General features: G+C 42.4%; 1 protein-coding gene across 5 annotated transcripts in view; it reads left to right on the top strand.

Moving 5' to 3' along the window:
* sbf1 (SET binding factor 1) overlaps nt 1–18423 on the top strand; it is a 65843-nt gene extending 47420 nt beyond the window's left edge. For 4 of the 5 annotated variants that reach the window (XM_044020577.1, XM_044020576.1, XM_044020574.1 and 1 more), the window contains 24 exons: nt 194–355; nt 449–714; nt 1304–1476; nt 1577–1650; nt 3312–3504; nt 4354–4481; nt 4571–4746; nt 5639–5775; nt 6936–7146; nt 7253–7449; nt 8197–8334; nt 8428–8523; nt 8696–8770; nt 9331–9503; nt 10157–10333; nt 10821–10922; nt 11007–11192; nt 12287–12413; nt 12548–12678; nt 13447–13791; nt 14508–14713; nt 14836–14923; nt 15032–15163; nt 15783–18423. In XM_044020577.1, coding sequence (XP_043876512.1) covers nt 194–355; nt 449–714; nt 1304–1476; nt 1577–1650; nt 3312–3504; nt 4354–4481; nt 4571–4746; nt 5639–5775; nt 6936–7146; nt 7253–7449; nt 8197–8334; nt 8428–8523; nt 8696–8770; nt 9331–9503; nt 10157–10333; nt 10821–10922; nt 11007–11192; nt 12287–12413; nt 12548–12678; nt 13447–13791; nt 14508–14713; nt 14836–14923; nt 15032–15163; nt 15783–15881 — 3792 coding nt within the window. In that variant the 3' untranslated portion in view covers nt 15882–18423. The remainder of the gene's footprint in view (nt 1–193; nt 356–448; nt 715–1303; nt 1477–1576; nt 1651–3311; nt 3505–4353; nt 4482–4570; nt 4747–5638; nt 5776–6935; nt 7147–7252; nt 7450–8196; nt 8335–8427; nt 8524–8695; nt 8771–9330; nt 9504–10156; nt 10334–10820; nt 10923–11006; nt 11193–12286; nt 12414–12547; nt 12679–13446; nt 13792–14507; nt 14714–14835; nt 14924–15031; nt 15164–15782) is intronic. The other variant, XM_044020575.1, reaches the window with a different exon arrangement.
* The last annotated feature ends 1674 nt before the right edge of the window (nt 18424–20097 follow it).

Below are 20097 nucleotides of genomic sequence, written 5' to 3'. Positions count from 1 at the left end.
TTCATAATCAAACTATTTTCACATTCCAGATATTCAGCTTTCATAGCTGAAAACTGTAGACAGTCATAACCTTGCCACATTATTTTTGTAATGCATAGAGTAACAGACACTTTAGATGAGAACGGATGTTGCTGGGATGTCCTGGACGTAGAGGTTTGTCTCCTCAGTTGAAAAACATTCTCTTCTTTGACAGAAACTCGGCGCAGGCATCACTCAGTTTGCCTACAGCTGTGTACAGGAGCACACGGTATGGACCAACATGCAGTTCTGGGAGGCCATGTTCTACAGTGATGTCCAGAACCACATCAGGGCTCTATACCTGGAGACAGACGATGGAGACGAGCAGAAGAACTCTGTGAGTCATCACATCTGTCACATAGTATACTACACTGAACACAGAAATCACAAGTTATTAAAGTAAAAAAAAAAAATCTTGATTTTGTTTCAGGAGCCGCAGGATGGCCCAGGGAGTGGTAGGAAAATCAGTGCGCTGGAGCTGGCGTCAGAACAGAACAGACTGTGGCCGACGCTTGGCAAGGAAATGCAGACGGAGCGTGTGCAGAAGGAGGAGAGCACGGTGTTTAGCCAGGCCATCCACTATGCCAACAGGATGAGCTACCTGCTGCTGCCACTGGACACCAGCAAGAACCGCCTGCTGAGGAACACGGGCCTGGGAGATGTGGAAAGTGTGAGCAACAGCTACGTCACAAACAGGTACATGCGGCTTCAGAGGGACTTATAGGGATAGTTCCAGTGGTTTTATAAGGTACTGACAGACTGTCAGTGCTGACTGCTGAGTCAACAAAAACAGATTTTAGACACACTGCTAAAGTTCGGTTTGTTTTTCTCACTGGACAGCTTTTTTCCTTACTGAAAACCAGTGATTCCAGTTCCTTTGTTTATATTTACCTCCGTGACACAAACAAACTTCAGTTTCCAACTGGAAAAGACTGAGTAACAGTGAGATAAACAGCGATTGAACGACACCTCAAAAATCCTGAATTATCACTTAAGGGATTACACTGAAACTAAAAGAGAGCTAATAATATGATTTATAAGTAGACACATAATTAATTGATTTTAATAACCTCTAGATTATTGTTTTCCAGACCATGTTGCTCTTTACTTTGATTGACCTTAGACTGATGCAGAGGTTAATAATCTGCAGGTTCCCTTCCAAGAAATATTTTGACCAACTTTGTTCATATGTTACGTTATGTATACACACATGTGATTGTGTCATGATGCCAAATGTCAGCGGCAGGGATCATTGTCTAAAGTGTTTTGTTTTTCTGTCTTGTAGTATTGCAGGCAGCATGGCGGAGAGCTACGACACAGAGAGCGGCTTTGAAGATGCTGAGAGCTCAGACGTGGCTAACTCTGTGGTGCGCTTCATCAACCGCTTTGTTGACAAAGTGTGTAATGAGAGCGGTGTGACCAATGAGCACCTTAAGGCTCTCCATACCATGATACCAGGTACAGAAGTACCGATGATCTCACTTTATTCCACAGAGAGCAGCACACCAAGCATCATCTCCGTCTTTCCATCTTCATCCCTCTGTCTTTGTCCCTCCAGATATCGTTCAGATGCACATTGAGACGTTGGACGCAGTCCACAGGGAGAGTAAGAGACTGCCTCCTATCCAAAAGGTAACCAATTCCTATTTTTACGTCCCACTGGACAAAGGCCATGCAGAACCCCAGCCTGCCCCGCCCACTCCCCTCTCCACCAATCCTTACAGCTCAGGCTCACAGTACCACTTCAGGTACGTCTGTCCACCAGAGACAGAGCCGTCTGACTCACAGCACGCCTGAGCATGCTGGGTGTTTTCTCTCCCTCCTTGCTGTGCTGTTTGGTCTCTGGGCCTCAGTGGACTCAGAGTGGCTGCTGTGACTCCTTGAGGCCTTCAGACATGGAGTGCCTTTGGTGTGACGGGTGTTGTCAATCCTGCGTGCTGTGTTCTCTAGAGGGACAGAGGCCATATTGAGCTTGAGTCCACATGTTTTGTTATGTCACCTAAGATTTAAACGTAATTCTGCTTAGCTCTGGGTTTTTGAAACTCCACATGAGCAGATTTGTCATCATCCCCCCCTTGTTTTGCTCTCACGGTGTCATGTCACCATTTCCCTTTGTAACATGCACATGCTGCTCTTCATAACCTAAGCATGTAAGGATCAGTCTCGTGTGGTTTGACTGTTTTGAAGTTATAGCTGCTGGGGTTCCAGCAGATAATGTGTGTGGCATCAGGTGTTGTGAAACTCATTACTACATTGTAATTTGCATTTTCAAACAGTTTAACAAATTAATCAAAAAAGATTATCTGTGATTAATCAAATTATTTTCATCTTTAAGCTGCAATGCATAACTTTTATAGCTAAGCAAATGTTATGTCCATAGTCAAAATTAGTTAAGTCTATCAGCTCCACATGCCTTTCTTAGAATAGCGGTGTTTTAAATGTTGTGTTGCCCTGTGACAATCTTTCATGTGCAAAGGAAGTGATTGGTTTGAGTATGTCTGAAAACCCCAAAAAGCTCCCACAAATATTTAAAAAAATTGAGTCTACTGCTTCAAATCCCTGGAGATTCAACAATTTTTCAAATGCATCTAGCACCTGGGTAGTGGAAGGATGGGGATAGTGCGAGATCACCCGTGCATATGTTTGGTAATATCTCAGAATTCCTCATGGGGCAACATAAGTTATGCATTTAAGCTTTAATACTGAATCTTGTAATAATTCATGTCAAATGCCTTTTGCAGCTGCTACCGTATATTGAGCTCTGTCGGTGCTAGCCATGGACAATTTTTCCTCAGTATTCCAATCTATCGCAACAGCAACAAAGTGATCAGCACATGTCTCAGCAGTGGTGCTGCTCCTTTGTTTTAAAGGCTGAACGTTCTAGTTTCTAACAGTAACAGTAAGCAACAGTAACAGTAAGGTGTACTATGACTCCACTGTAAAGCCCAGTGTTCTCCTTTAAGAGCAGTGAGCTGTGTGCACTCAATTGTCTTCATCCTCTTCATATAATGTGCTTATTTGTGACACACTGGTTGCTACTACTATGGGTAAAGTGTAGGATGTTTTCCCTTCATCAAAGATCATTGGTCAGCCACAAGCTTTTTCATAAGCTCTTTCATGGACGTGGAATATAAACATTCACTCATTCAATTCAATTCAATTCAATTCAATTCAATTCAATTCAATTCAATTCAATTCAATTCAATTCAATTCAATTCAATTCAATTCAATACTGCTGCATCATTAATGATCCTGTTTGTCCTCTCTTTTATGTGTTTTTTGTCTCCATGCAGCCAAAGCTCCTGAGGCCGACTCTGTTGCTGGGAGAGGAGCTGGTGATGGATGGCATGCGGGTCCACCTGATTCCAGACGGTCGTGAGGAGGCCACAGGGCTTATGGGAGGTCCGCCACTGCTCCCCGCAGAGGGCGCCATCTTCCTCACTACCTATCGACTCATCTTCAAGGGCACGCCTACAGACCCACTAGGTGAGACATGACGTACACAATAGAGGTTTACTGATTTGTTTTTTTTAAATGCCAGTAGAATAAAGATAGTAGCCAGTTAATCAGCAGAAAACCCCACTCCTAAGGATGACTCATCATAAATGAATACATGTCACTGACAATATTTTATACATAGAAAATTTACTGTAACACTATTCACATTACATACGGTGGGTTTCTAAATAGTAGTGCATCTATCGCTAAGAGGTGGGAGAAAGCATTTGATGAGTAGACTGCATATGTGTTTGCAGAAGTGATGGAATTTACAAGGTTCCTTGAATACATCTCATAACTGCTACTCCAAGCTCAACACACTGTGGAACCCGTGTTACTCACACACCGTGTTATGACAAGTTATGTCTGGTGTGGAAACATAATTTAATGTCAAATGTTTGGCTCTAATAGTAATGATATTTTATCTCCCTTATTAAGACAGTGGTTATATTGAGGAAAGCAGAACACCACATCTGACAGACAACTTGAAACTTATTTCACAAGTCATCTTTATTTCTATTCCACATTTAAAAACAACAAGGGTTGACCAAAGTGCTTATGAGGTAAAAGGTACAACAAGAACATAAAACTTGATAAAAAAAAAAAGTAAAATAGCACAGTCAAGCAGTGTTTGAGTTGGAATGCCATTCATCATCAGTGGTCATAGCCAGGCTCCGCTTATATTCATAGGTTGTAAAATGTCCTATCAGAGCTGATTTATCGATTTAAACAATTAATTGGTCAACCTCTAATACTCTAATGCATTATTTTTACAGACACTTGTCAGATCTGTGAATCCTCTAAACTCAGCTCTTTATCTGTGTCATTTGTCCTCAGTGGGTGAGCAGGTGCTCACTCGCTCATTCCCAATAGCCTCTCTGACCAAGGAGAAGAGGATCTCAGTCAATTTATCCATTGACCAGTTTGTCCAGGAGGGGCTGCAGTTACGCTCCTGCACCTTCCAGGTAAAATTCAAAACCCCCTCCTTTTCCTCTTCCTTTTCATGCTCTTCATGTCTCTAACCTCACTCTTCTCTGTGTGTGTGCGACTGCAGCTCATGAAGATTGCATTTGATGAGGAGGTTGCATCAGACCTGGCAGAGGTTTTCAGGAAGCACTTACACAAGCTGCGGTATCCTCAGCACGTCCAGGGCACCTTTGCCTTCACTGTGGGTCAGAGTGGAAAAATGGTGGTGGAGCACAAGACCAAGGACAAGAACCAGTCGCTTAAGTAAGAAAACTGTGAATTACTTTGTCACTTTTCTCATTTTCTGATGATGTCAACATCTAGTTGTATTTAATCAGCTTTACTGTCAAAGGGCATGACTGTTGTTTTATTTAAGTTTAAAAATATCAGTTAAAGCCAATTAACTTCAGGAAGAAAACATTTAGAGTTTTACAGTTATAGTAAATCACCTATAAAAGCAACCACCGTACGTTTAAAGTCTCACTTCAAGGTCAAATGTCCGGCCATGTTGTGCTCTGTTCATGAAAATGATGTCCTGAGAAAATGCTCTTCCCTATTTTCCCCCACCATCATTTAGATCAGATAGAACCTCTGTGTCATCTTTCAGTAATAACATTTACCAACAAATGTTTGTCCTAAATTTATTTGTAGATCACTTCAGGCAGATTGAGAATGTGATATAATTTGCCATCACTGGTTGTAGACTAATAGAGTTTTAGTTTCCTCTCGGTGTCCTTATTCTTCCTTATTTTGTTTCCTCTTCATTCAAAGTCTTAGCAACCGACTCTCTATACCCAACCAACCCTCTGACCACACACTCCTCTTTCTTTTCCGGAGAATGGACGGAGCATGAGAGTGGCCTTTGAATAATTCATCAGTGGAAAATGTGGCAGCTGCTTTATCAGTCTTGTTTTTGTGAGTGGGTTGGCTAATGAAAAAAACCCTCCATTCAAACGCATTTCTTCCTAATCTGGCCCTGTGGCATGCCGAAGCAGTAGCACACCAGCTCATTGTCAGTTGGAGTTTTAGATGGCTTCAAATCTAAATACACTTTTGTCTGTGAGAAGACTCAGCAGGAAGTGGATGTCCAGCAGCTTCCAGTGATATACACACAGTCAAAATGTTCAAATTCTCCGTCCTCCCTCCCTGTTTTCAGGACACTTTCCAAGAACCTAGTGAAGACTGCCAAAAGGACCATAGGTCGGCAGTATGTGACCAGGAAGAAGTATTCTCCGCCCACATGGGAGAACAGGAGCAGTTTCCAGTCAGAGTTGGATGAGGATGAAATCTCAGGTAATCAATCCCTGCTCAAATATCTGCGTGGTGGTGTGACACACAGAAAAGCAATTCAACTCTCTCCATTCAACTCCAATTCCTCCTTCATCCATTTCAACTCAATATTGTTATACAGTTAACATGTTAGCTGACACAAGCAACTACTCCAGTCACTTCAGCCATTATTGGGGCTTCCATAAGCCTCATTCACACTTAAAACCTGCTTTAAAAAGGCACTTAATTTTTAACAGTAATTTTTCAACCCTGTGGAGTTTTTTTCTTCTGCACTGTCCTAAGTTGAAAAACTTAAGCTTCTTTAAATTAGTGTTAACCTGGGTCTTGGCCTAGGGATGGGCATGAGTATTCAATTATTTTCTTGATAATTAAAGGTCAATCAGTGACTGTGACTATTCATAATATATTAAAAAGATACAGAACAAATGTTGTAAATGATTGCTTTTATAAATTAAATCTTTAATCATTTAGTTGGTGGCCTTGAATTGTGTTTGATGAAATTTACAAGATTTCTTGAATGCATATAAAGGTGCCCCTCTAAGCTCAACACACAATAGATTACACAGAAGTGATGAAATTTATCAGGATCTCGTTAGCTGCTCTCATTAGCTTAACACAATGTGAAATCTGCATTATTTTTTACTAGCTCTCATGGGCTGAATTTTAGAATATTCAAATATTCAACAAATAATACCACTCAATAATTGTATATATGCTAGAAATGCCCAGCCCTGGTCTTGCTTCAGTCATACCAATCCAGACTAAAACGCAGCTACGGAGTTTTCAGACTAAAATGGAGCCCACAGCATTTCTAAACTTCTTTATTTTTGTGCCTTGAAAACTTGGCTTGTGTGAATGGCAGGTGTATCCAGAGCAGAATTCATGCATTTTTTAAATGAAAATTAAGTAAGTGTGGATGTAGCCCTAGTTTTTGAAGGCTACTAGGGCTACAGTGTTTAGTTTGTATTTCCTACACCCCTACTAACACCATGTCTCAATTTAATTCTTACATGCCATGACTAGCTTTAAACTTTTATCTGTTTCAGTATTTTATATGCTGAACATCAGTTTGCATAAATGTAGCATAACATGTCTGAAAACTACCAAACAGGTTCTCTTTTATAAATGAGGACCATGCAGTGAGCTCTCCTGTGTCTCCACAGTGTCAGAGGAGGTGGACCAGCAGAGCTCCCTCACCCTCTCCTCCACCATCCGCTCATCCGACAGACAAACCATGAGCAACGTGGTGGAGCGTGCATGCTGTCGTGACTACCAGCGCCTGGGTCTGGGCACGCTCAGTAATAGCCTGACACGTTCCAAGAACGAGCCCTTCAGGATTTCCACCGTCAACCGCATGTATACTGTCTGCAGGAGGTGAGAGACCTACAGGAGTCACAGAGAGATGAGGGGTGGAATGTAGATGGATAGTGGATCCTCAGGGTTTAACACACTGTTTTTTGTGTACGTGTGTGCTTCACAGTTACCCTGGCCTACTGATAGTGCCTCAGAGCATCCCAGACACAACCATCCAGAGAATCAGTCGGTGCTACCGACAGAATCGCTTCCCAGTGGTTTGCTGGAGGAATTCAAGAACCAAGGCCGTCCTCCTGCGCTCCGCAGGCCTCCACGCCAAGGGTGTCGTAGGCTTCTTCAAGTCCCCCAACGCCCCCACTGCAGGTAAAAAAAAAAACAGCATCTAAATTATTGTTTATACAATATAACATAATAAAACTGTGCTAGCATGTTCTTTCATGATTGATTTGCAAAGGCTTTAAAAGTGATAGTTTTTTGAAGTGTGGTTGTATGAAGTACTGACAGCCAGTGCTTACTGAACTGAGATGCAGACGTTTGCTGCCACTTTAGCCTTTTTAATAAACAATCTACTCTTCGGCACCAAAATCCATAAAAAACAAGTCACTGTTTTTAGCTCACAGGGACACAGACGCTGCCGGTCTATGAATGCCTTTTTGGTAAGTTTGCGTCCCTTAGCTAAATCTATGTGAAGGATTGCAAATAAAAGAATAAATAAAAAACAAGTTACTGATGAAGGCAGCTTTGGATCAACAACTCCTGTGTGCTGTGATGTAAAATCACTGATTTTCTCCATGGACTTTGGTGTAGGGTGTGAGGAGTTTACAGCTTTTTTTACTGCAGTTTTTACTCGGAAAAGGCTGTTTATCAGTGAAATAAAGAACACAATTGTATTGTAGATTTAAGCAGGCAAAGATTTTATAAGGTGTTTTATTTTCAAGAAGGAGCTGGGGACATGTACTGCAAAGTCAGCCATGTGTGACACAGCCTCAATTCAGACAGACTTGAACTATCACTCTAAGACACATGCTCTTGTCTAAAGTACGGAGGAAGAGTGTAAATGTACCTGCTACTAAATAAACTTACTGTGTGTTGATGTGTTTCTATCTGCAGTGCCCTCACAGGCAGAGTCCACCAGTCTGGAGCAGGAGAAATACATGCAGGCCATCATCAGCTCCATGCCTTCATACAGTGAGAGCAGTGGCAGGAACACACTCAGTGGCTTCACCTCTACACACATGAACACTTCTGGTGGGTGCAACACACTGACCTCGTTCACTTGTGCCAAAATCCCAGGGTTCACTTGAAGTGACAGAGCTTGTTGCTTTCTCGTTGTTCACGCAGACTCATCAGATAAGCTAAGGCAGCCAAAGATTGGTGCTCTGATGAAACAGGTGATGGGCACCAAGGAGGATGTTCCTGGAACCTTCAGCAGAGGAGGTGAGGCATTATTTAAAACCTACGTGCTGCTCCTGTGGCATAATCTAGTTCATCACAGTCCTGGTTTCAAAACAAAATGTGTGTGTTTGTGTGTGTTTGTGTGTGTGTGTGAAACCATCCTCCATTGTGTGGCTTTGTTGGTTAATGGGCCATCTTTGTCATTTGACCTCAGCTCTGGGTCAAAGGGCGAAAGTCATCTCCCTCTCTCAGCCCAAAGTGTCTGGCAAGGCCAGGAATCCTCCCAGAGGTACAGTAGGCCACGCCCCCTACCCCCACGCTTTTTTCCTACTCTCCTGTCTAACCAATCAGATCTCTAACTGTAGCATCAGTGTGTCTGGGGTGATCCATGTGAGTGTGCTGTCTACTGCAGACTAATAGTCTGTTTGATGTTAGTGTCTATCACAGAGCTCAGCTGCTGTTTGAGTGAGTGAGTGAGTGAGTGAGTGAGTGTGTGTGTGTGTGCGTGCGTGTTTGTGCATGTTACTGCAGCTCTGCTGTCTGACGTCTGTTTGTTGTTCCCTGTTTGATTCATGTGAAACAGTCAGAGTGACATCATCATGTAGCTGTCACTCAGCTTAGGTGTAGCAGACTGGACTGGGTGGTCGTCGATCATCTCTGCCTGTGTTTAGCAGCATGGCTGTTTGTAGACGTGGATGTTCTTTCTACACATCAGTGTGTGTTCAATTCTGAACACTTTGGAATGATTCTTTAAAGGCTGTTTAATATGGGTGACACTTCCACACTGCTTCACGTGTGTTGAGTTTAAATCAAACAGCTACTTTATCCATGTGTGTGTATGAATTTCAGGGAAATGGGGCAGTATCCGAGGCACCGGGCGTCTAAGTGCATACAACCCAGATGTGGGGACGCGTCTGGCTGCAAAAGAGTCTCCTCAGGCTAATGGAGGCCCCAGTGAGGCGTTGTTCCTCCGCCAGCAGAAGGCCTACCTCTACATCATCGGAGACAAGGCCCAGCTCAAGGTGATCAGGGACACATGCTGTGATACGGTTTGGGTGGTACAGTGCAGTACGGTTTGGAATGGTAAAGCTCTGGGTCAGGCTTCTGTTTCAAGTGAGAACAGTACCTTTACTTGTTAGGTGGAGTGTGGGCTGTGCTCGATGGCTGCATCAGCAAGATACATAGCTTGATGTTATACCAGTTCAATGAAAATGGACATCAAATGCAACACAATGGAGGACATCCAGCAGCTTATTTTTTCCTGCTCGGTTTGTGGCTTTTGTGTCTCAACAAGATGTCAAGCTTTGTACAAAAATAGACTGCGGGTGTTGAAGAAACACCGGTTACAAGGGAGTGACGTTTTTCTGTCGCCCAAACAGCTGACTGTCTTGTCTAGCACCACCCTGACTGTACCATACCATTAAGGGAAGGGTGCCAAGGGTTTGGTTAATTTGGTACTATTCTTAATGAAAATGCAAAAAGTATGTACTTTAATGTTCTGTACCAAACCAAACTTAAAGCGATAGTTTATGTCGTTTTAGTGGGCAGTCATTGTTCAGATGTAAGACATTAGTAGTTCAGAATGTGAACTGTCAATTCTGATCTGTATGATGAATTGCATATGAACTATGTGGTTGGTATTCTGAACGTAGTTTCTGACTTTTATTTTGTTCAGGGAGGGAAACAGGACTCGTTCCAGCAGTGGGAGGTGGTTCCCATCGAGGTGTGTGATGTGCGGCAGGTGAAGAACAGCTTTAAAAAGCTGATGAAGGCCTGCGTGCCAAGCTGCCAACCCCCTGACGCCAGCATGACCTACCTACGATTCCTGGAGGACTCCGAGTGGATGTCTCTGGTCAGTGCTCACTGGTTTTCCATCTGTGTATGTGTGTATGTGTGTTTGGGCTGGTGATATGGCTTATAAATGATGTCTTGATATTTTTAGTTTTCTTTACTACTAGATACATACTATAGAATTAGTGATGTTTGCGCACACACCATTTAGTGATAGTGAATCTGACCCATCCTTACACACCAGTATTGAACACACACAGCAGTGGGCAGCACTTATATGCACCCAGGGAGCATTGGGGCATATAATGATGTATTACATGTGTAGGAAACTGAGAAGTTTATTACAGCATAAATCTGATTTTAGGATTAGGGCGAGAGATTAAAATTAGAGTTAAATTAAGGTTTAGATTTAGGCATTTAGGGTCTAGGGACTGCATTATGCTATACAAGAATGCTGTACAGGAGTTGTGTTTGTGTAGACTGTTTCAACTCATTGTGTGATCCCTGTGTGTTATTTGTTCTTACTGTGTGTTTGTGTGTGTGTGTAGCTGCACAGGGTGCTGCAGGTATCAGTCCTGGTGGTGGAGCTCCTGGACACGGGCTCATCAGTCATGGTCAGCCTGGAGGACGGATGGGACGTCACCACACAGGTTCTAACTGAAACACTGAATGTAGCCTTGAAGTGTAACGTGAATGGGGCTTGCCGTGACATCATACTGTGTGTCTGTGTGCAGGTGGTGTCCCTGGTGCAGCTGCTGTCTGATCCCTACTACAGAACCTTCGACGGTTTCCGGCTGCTGGTGGAGAAGGAGTGGCTGTCGTTCGGCCACAGGTTCAGCCACAGAGGAGCTCAGACTCTGGGCAGCCAGAGCAGCGGCTTCACGCCGGTCTTCCTGCAGTTCCTCGACTGTGTGCACCAGGTGGGTCTGCTCTGAACTGTTGTACTTGGCACAAGTCGGCAAAATTGCACACACTGACTAAACTACATAAACGGACGCTGTTTTTCAGACATAGTTTTAGACAGCTATCAAGACACAAAGACTTTAGAGATGTTTTAGACAGTAATGGCTCATTTGTTTTTGTTTGCTTTTTTTAATAATGGTCAGTGGCCAATCGTTTTCTAATAAACTTCTTTTACGTTTTTATAAGTTGACACATTTTTGAAATGTGATAAATGCTAATTTTTTTTCTTGGGCCAGTTTCATCCTATTTAATTTAAATGTAATTTATTTAAAATACTGAAGTGCAATGCAGTGCAGACACAAAATGCAGATAGGAGAGACAAACCATAGGTGCTGTTCACTAGATGTTTATTTAAGCGATTTATGTTACTGCAGAACGGCTGTAACAGAACATATGAACAACTGAATTCCTTTTACATTCTGTTCTGGACAACTTGACACTTTGTCCAGAACAAAATGTAAAAGGAATTCCCCTCTCTTTCCTCTTTACATATAATAAATAATATTACTCTGCCTGTATGTTTACCTGTAGGTCTGATTATGTTTCCTGAACTGCTAATGCGTGACGCAGGTTGTGTCGTTCTTATCACATGCAGGATGTGTGGTTTCAGTTTACTTTAGTGGCCACAGAGTTTGTGACCCATGTGACTCCTCTGCTGTCTGACACACCAGAGCTTTTGTTACAGATGACACAGTTGTTGTTGTTTCCTCTGCCTGTTTCCTCTGCGTTGTATGAAAATAGCACAGACTTATTAAAACTGAACCTATTTCTCAAATGCTGCCGCTGCTCAGCAGCAGTAGTAGAGAGCTATGAGCTCATGGCAGCTTTCAGAGATGGTAGCTCATAGAAACAGCTCAATGCAATGTATGTTGCTCCTCATAGAAGAACCATTGCCATAATGGAACGTTGATGCTGAACCCTCTCCTGGGTCATGCATTCATGCATCATTGACATCAGCCTCAGGATGGATTGTTTTCATTCATCAGTTCAGATCAAATATCGCTTTGTAGCTGTAATCCTCATCTGTGTTCCTGTGTTCCTCCACCTTTAGATTCACCTCCAGTTCCCCATGGAGTTTGAGTTCAGTCAGTACTACTTGAAGTTCTTGGCCTACCACTACGTGTCCAACCGCTTCCGCACTTTCCTGCTTGACTCCGACTATGAACGCATCGAGCTGGGTAAGAACATTTCTCCACGGTTGTCTGGTAACACTGCTTCACCTCTAGAAAACCAGTCACACTTACAGTTGTTTTGTTTTGATAAGCCCTCTATGTACGTGTTTGTTTGTGTGTGTGTGTGTGTGTCTGTGTAGGAGTCCTTTATGAGGAGAAAGGTGAGAGGAGAAGCCCTCAGGTCTGTAAATCTGTGTGGGATTACATCGACAGACTCAACAAGAAAACACCCATCTTCTACAACTACATGTTCTCTCCTGAGGATGAAGAGGTGAGGCCCTGAAACTAACTCTCCCTAATCCCTATGACTAAACATGACTTCAGACTACAGACTTTTTAAAATGCTGGCTGATTTTCTAACCAGGCTGCATCCACACACGTATAGTCGACACATTCTGATTCGAAGTGAAACTTGTAAAAAAAATCAACCTCAGTCCAGAAAATAAAAGCCGCTATAGAGATGAGCAACATTTTGATGTGAAAAGTCTTGTTGACTGGACACATTTAAGTTTAATTATTAATATTAATTCAAAAATAAATGGCATAAAATCACATATAGTGCTCACAGGTCTTAGATGAATAAAATGAAACATGTCTAAAATGTTCTCACCCTAAAATTTGTGCTCATCCCATTCACAGTATGTAGTCATTTGTTTTCCCTCACTGTTTGCAGGGGCCAAATTTGGGTCAAAATGGTCTAAAGTTCTTGTCTGAGCTCCGTTAAGAAAATGTTTTGGTTTTCGTTTGAGTGTTTTATGGCATTCAGCATTGTAATGTTACATTCCTGCCTTCTTCTGGCTTCCTCCTTAAAGCGTAACTCTGCCCTATGCCTGATTTTGAAAAATTTGTGATATTGTGATAAACATTTTTATCACAATACAATTTTACAATTTCACTCTAAATTGTAAATATTTGCGTCCGGGTCGGCATATAACATTACTAGATATGCATATTATTTACACCTGAAAAAAGTGTTTTCACGTCTCAGCATTAAATCAAGTCTAAAACAAAGCAGACTCACAGTAACTGTGTCCTGCAGGTGCTGCGGCCGTACACCTTCATCTCTAACCTAAAGGTGTGGGACTTCTACGTGGAGGAGAGACTGTCGGAGGGGCCGTCCTACGACTGGGAGGCGAGAGGTCAGCATGAGCGCGTGGCAGAGGATACAGCGGATAAACCTGACAGCAGTGGGCCTAAGTCGCAGCGCCGAGTCGTCTGGCCGTGTTACGACAACCTGAGCAAGGTGGTGCCAGACGCCATCACCAAGCTGCTGCAGGATCTGCAGAGTCTGGAGGCGGAGCTTGGTCAGACGCCAGAGAAGTGGAAGGATACATGGGATAAAATCAAATCCACACAGAGAACTGAGACCAAACTGGAGAGCAAGGTGACATAGTGGTTTCATTTCATGTATTATTGTTAGGGCTGTCAAAATTAATGTGATAATAATAAAGAGTTAATGCAAATTCTTTTTAATGGCAATCCTTTTTGTGACACGTGATTAATGCTTTGCTTTAAACAATGCTTTAATCAAAACAAACAGTGTGTATTCAAACACACAGAAACCTTTCAGTGCTCCAGCCAAACCCACATAACAAACTATATATTCATTATATGTTTAATGAGACAAACTTCACCCCAAGGAAACAACACAACATCAAACTCCAGTGCATGAGATCTAGTGAGAGTAATGCATGGTCCACAGCATGTTGAGCTTAGAGGAGCAGCAACAAGATGCATTTACTGACCCTCAGAACTGTCATCACTTCTGCAGGGTCCACAGCATGTTGTGTTTAAGTTTCCCACATAGGAATTAGGGGTGTCACGGTACCACTTTTTTACTTTTTTCTGACCAGTATCATTCCAATACTGGCTCATTTCTAAAAAAAGAAATACATACATTGACACTTCAAGGAAAAGCTTGCCAATTGGTCAAGGTCATGCCTCTTTAACATCACATTTCTTTGAAATCTACATACACATGTTTTCTGAGTCTTGTTGGCCAGTGGAGGCACACAGCCACTGAAAAGGTCAACAAAGGTCTCTCACTGCTGCAATGGCGTTCTGTAAAGTCACTCGTGCCTATTTCTCCTTCCTCCACAGCCGTCGTTCTCCAGCTCCCTGCTGATGTCGTCCAACCTGAGCCACCAGCGGCGTTCTCAGGGCGTCTACCTGCAGGAGAGTGGTGTGGGATCCTCCATCAACCTGGGTCTGGACTGTGAGGCCAGTGCCACGTCCACACCAGTTCCTGGTCGTCCAAGCACCAGCACCCTCTACAGCCAGTTTCAGAGCACGGAGAGTGAGAACAGGTCTGTGGCTGCAGAGGACTGAGAGGACATGTGAAGGCTGACATGAAAGACACTTTTCTGGCAAATTAATCAAATCCCTAATAATAATAATCCTCCCGTTTTATACTTTTTTTCCTCACTAGGAGTTTCGAAGGCATCCTGTACAAGAAAGGGGCGTTGTTGAAACCATGGAAACCACGGTGGTTTGTCCTAGACAAGACCAAACATCAGGTAAATAAATATGCAACGACGTCAGTGTTCTCAGAGCTCAAGAAGAGCTTTGCAGGCGACAGTGATCTGTCTGTTCTTGTGTGTCTCACAATGTGTCCCTGTGTGTAGCTGAGATACTACGAGAGCCGGCAGGATAAGGAGTGTAAAGGTGTGATCGAGCTGGCTGACGTGGAGTCTGTCACTCCAGGAACACCCACCATGGGAGCGCCGAAAAACATCGAAGAGAAAGCCTTCTTTGACGTGAGTCACCTTAATTTATGATTAAACCCGCTGAGATTATAATCTGACTGAGAACGAGTTACCAAAGAAATGTTATAATGCGGCAGTCTGCACTGAGTTTGAAAGAGACTGAAGCAAAACCTCTAAAACTGTACAAACGTTAAAGTCGCGTCAATACCAATGTGTTTTTAGCCCTAATATTTACTATTTTATATATTTTATTGCAATATTTGACACTGGCTCAGTGATGTAGGAGCACTCAGTCAGTTTTTTTTCACCTAGTTAAATTCAAGTGAATGATTTCAGTCATCAAAGTTACATGAGAAGACATTTACACTTGTTTTTGGAGGCAACAGTTGGTCAACAACTCCTGAGTGCCCAGATGTAAAATCACTGGTTTTCTCTATGGACTTTGGTGCAGGAGGTAAGAAGCTGACAAAGTGGAACAAACTTCAGTTTCCAGTCAGAAAAGGGTTTCTTTATGGCAAGATGAAGCAGTAAACATAGTCTTAAGATACTGAAGCTTTTATTAGGTGAGCCTGTAGTGTCAGTGTTTCCTTGTGTAGCTGCTGGCAGTTTGTATTTGCACATTTGTGGAATTAATCTCTCACTTTTTTATTTGTTTTTGTTTTTTTTTTAGCTGAAGACGACCAAACGAGTGTATAACTTCTGTGCGCAGGACAGTCTGAATGCACAGCTGTGGATGGACAGTGTTCAGAGCTGCTTGTCAGACGCCTAGATTAGAGGCTGGACTCTAAAATGGAGCTTTGCAACCAGGAGCGAGTGAGCACCTGAGAGACAGATGATCCCGGTGAAACAGGAAAGGGCAAAGGGGGTGGGCCTTTCATCACTTCAGCTCTGTTCTGTTTGCTAGTGTTGAACTAATAACCTTGCGTCACAACGTTTCAGTGTTTTTGTTATAAAAAAGAAATTAGAAAAAGGACAAAAAAAAAAAAAGGAAAAAAAAGACACCCAGAAGAACCACTCGCTGTTGTCTCAACAAAGTAGCTTCAGCCTCACACCCCTGACCGTCTGACCACTATGTTCGCTGGATGCGTCATTTAAGCAGGTTTGTGTGAGGCGCCCTGCAGCTTGGAGCAGCATGAAGAAGAATCCAGACCCTCCACCTTTAAACCACAACGTGTTCTCCTTCCTACTAACCACACTCACCCTTTAACAAACACACTCCAGGGGGAGGAATGACGGCCATGCGCGCGCACGCACACACACACACACAGAGGAAACCTGGTGTGACTCGTCTGAAGGATTGACTGAAGGGTTGACGGACCAAAGTAACCCAGAGAAGCAAAACATGGTGGCAGAAAACCTTCTTTCCTCCAGTCCTCAGAGGTTTCTGCTCTCTGTCTCTCTCTCCTCACTGCCTCGTGTGGTCAGAAGCTGCAGTGAAGTGGACGGTGATGATGATGACGACGACGACGATGCTGCAGCTGCGAGGAGAAGAGGGCGACTCCTCCACAGATCATGAAGGATTTCCCTTTTTTTCTTTTCTTTTCTTTTTTTCCCCCTTTCTAAATTTTCAAATTTGTACCAGACAGACGGACGTCGCTGCCGTGGTCACTGCCGCGGTCAGGAGATGATGAAGATATACTGTGAAAGCCATGAATCAGTCGTAGAGATCAAAACCAGTAGAGCCAGTCGGAGATTAGAATCATTCCGGTTTTGAGTGTGTGTCGGTGAGCGTTTTTCACTGAGAGTGTTTACAGAGTAGATCCAACCCCCCCCACGTGTTTTCATCAACCACTAACAGTCAGAGTTTTACAGGCCGTGCAAGGAAAACGGACATGTTTGTTTTTGTTGTGATGTCCTTAAAACACACAAGAGATGTGGAAGGAAGGAAATTGGGAGGAACAAGATGATAATATGGGATGTTCGGACACGTGCTGACGTGAACATTGCAGTATTTTATATTTTCAAACAAGGCTCACGAGTGTGTCCAAAAGCTAAATTTGCATTCAGTACCTTTTTGATGAAGTTTTAATAACAAAACAACAACAACAACAACAACTGCGTGACACTTCAAGAAACGGCATCATCGTTTGCAAAGATGTTCATTTCTGTACATCCAGACTAAGACGCAGCTGTTGCAGCTTTTCAAAACTGTAATGCTAAAAAAAAAAAAGAGAGCAAACCCTCTGTCATATCTGTCATAATATACAGCTATTTATCACCAATTTAAAACAATTTCAAAGGATTTCCCTCAGCAGCTCTAACAACAATCAGTTGACGAGCTGCTCTCTGATCATTTACATAAATAACAAATATTTGCATTTCATGCCTAAGTAGAGGTTGACATGTGACCGCAAGAAGACACGCCTTTTATTTGTCTCCGGCGTGTAGAGCACAAGCTCACATGTAAACAAACAAACAAACAAACAGTGTTTGATCTGGGAAACTTTTATGGAGATTTATGGACAAAAAAAAGCATGTTTCCGACACCGTGAAAGCAGCGAGTGCAGAGTCAAAGGTCCAGTGTGTAATATCGACGTTGCTCAGTGAAAGTCCGTCACTGACGTGAAAGCCCACATGGCGGTCGTAAGCGCTTCACGGAGGCCACCATTTTGTGTCATGTTTCTACAGCAGCCTCTCGACATTATATTCCAAGATGGCTACCTCTCATATACAAACGCTGCCATCTTTACTGTAATTTGTTCCTCTCTTTTCCAAACAGGAACGTTACTCAGAGGTGAATTCACTCCCAGTTTGACTTCCGATATAAAAGGAACACACAATTACTATACAAACGCCCACATAGTATTGATACATAAGCTAATGAAGAAAGAAGGCAAAATGTGTTTACATCTTTTTTGGTATATGAAGGATGAGTGAATGAGTCTTCTGTTTGATTGCAATCTGCAGTCTCACCACTAGATGCCACTAATTCTTACACACTGGACCTTAAACATGACCCCGAGCCACTGGACACAAATAAAACAAATAAATAAAATACTGTAATGTTCCTTTAATAACACGGGAACAGAGTGGAGTGTCAGTCAGGAACGCGGCGCAGCAGTGGTTCAATTTAGCGCCGGTTGCAGCTGCAGTGCTGGAACTTTGTACATATAGAGGAGTTTACATCAGTTAGTTAGTAAACAAACAGTAGCTGAGCGACTTTAAACGTCAACTCTTTTTATTTGATTAAATATTTTTATATTTTGTCCTCCACAGACACACACACACACACATCACTCAGCAGCCACAGTCCCTGCTCTGTAAAATATGGTTCTACTGCAGTTTTGTTGAACATAAAATTTGAAATTGTAGATTTTTTTTTCTTCTTCTTTTTGCGTGTCTAATAACTCCTTTGTATATACTACTCCAGATTTGTATGTAACGTTTATGGTAGTAATTTATTTAACTTGTCTCCTCAGTAAGAAAGTTCCTCAAGCACCACTTTATTTTTAAATTAGGAATTCAATGTGCCATTTGTTTATTTCTGTATTAATGTGACTAATGTTTGTTTGTTTTATGTTTCCCCCCCTCCCAATGTATTTTTTTCTTTTTTCTTTTTTTTAAACACGGTTGTTTTTACTCGGTAGCAAAAGCGTAAACGCAGGAGTGGAGCTGGTGTGTTTAAGCCTCTGAGGTGCTTTCAAAGGCTGTTGGATTTTACTGTGTTGGTCACCCACAGTGTTGGGATCTGTGGATGTAAATTACAGTTGAATAAATGTGAACAGACAAAGTCTGCGAACCTGATCTGCTGTTAGATTAAAGCTACGCTAGGTGGGATTTTATTGAACGCTAGTAATCAACAACGACACAGGAGGCGTCAAAGGAGGCTTTGACCAATCACGGAGGAGTTCAGAGTGAGCGAGCTCTCCTAGTGGCTGCTCTGCTGTAGAGCTGTCACTTTTAATCCAAAATAAAGATATTAATTCAAATAAGTGGTCAAATCTAAAATAAGGACCTTAAAAACCTGTTAGAGTTAAAACACTCCCACACTTCGTCACATGACTCAGTTTGCTCTCAGTGGAAACAGTTTTACAGCGGTGAGCTCCCCCGGGATCTTTGGTGATGTGGTCAAACGTTCTCCCGTGAGTCCGTCCCCGACTGTTTCAGCATCCTGACAGAAGCGCACAGCGGGGCAAATGCTCAGCGACCAGAGTTCTGTGGTGTGTGATGTAATCATCATTCTTGACTTCAGGAAAAAGTGACAGCTCTACTCGGCAAACAGACAAAAATAAAACCCAATAAAAGTAATGAGCAATTAGGGAGGAAATGGTTAAATTCCTTCACTATATTGAGTAAACGTAAATATTTATGATGATTTCATAACTATAATGGCTTCCTTCCTCATTATTCCATGTTAAAAGTGCCTGCATCATCTTCTTTTTGAAGTGCACTCATTTCCAAGAGCACCTGATGCATCTTTTTCTTTTGTTTAAAGGTCCAGTGTGTAACATTTAAAATGGTTTATTGGCAGATTAAATGTACTACTCATAACTGCCAATAACAAAGGAATCTTAAGAATTTTGTTTTCATAGTCTAAGAATCAAACTTTTACATGTACTTCAGGTGAGGGCCTTTGTCCATGCGGGCTGAATGGATTCCTGTTTTGAATTGGCATGTGAAGGCCACCGTAGTTCCTGGATGCATGAGTGGATGAGTCCTCAGTTCCAATCTGCAGTCTCACCAGTAGATGTCACTAGTTCTTACATACTGGACCTTTAAATAAATGCATATCCAACTTTCTTAAATACAGGAAGGTAGAAATTTCAGGGACAAATTACATTTTATTAAATCAACAATGACTGTTTTTGTCTCTGTGGACCTTTTGTCAAGAGACTTTTTCACACGTTTGAAATTTAGATTTTGACAAAGAGGCCAAAATGATGATTGTTGAATTAGTTCATTGTGATTGTGAGGAAAGAGCCGTGTGCGAGATATTCCTAGGACCGGTTTCAGCAGAGCGAGTGGTCGTCTTTCTGTTCTTCAGT

Source organism: Solea senegalensis, linkage group LG3 (assembly GCF_019176455.1).
Source record: "Solea senegalensis isolate Sse05_10M linkage group LG3, IFAPA_SoseM_1, whole genome shotgun sequence".
Taxonomy (NCBI): domain Eukaryota; kingdom Metazoa; phylum Chordata; class Actinopteri; order Pleuronectiformes; family Soleidae; genus Solea; species Solea senegalensis.
Note: the sequence above shows the minus strand (reverse complement) of the source record. Positions and strands in the feature narration are given on the sequence as shown.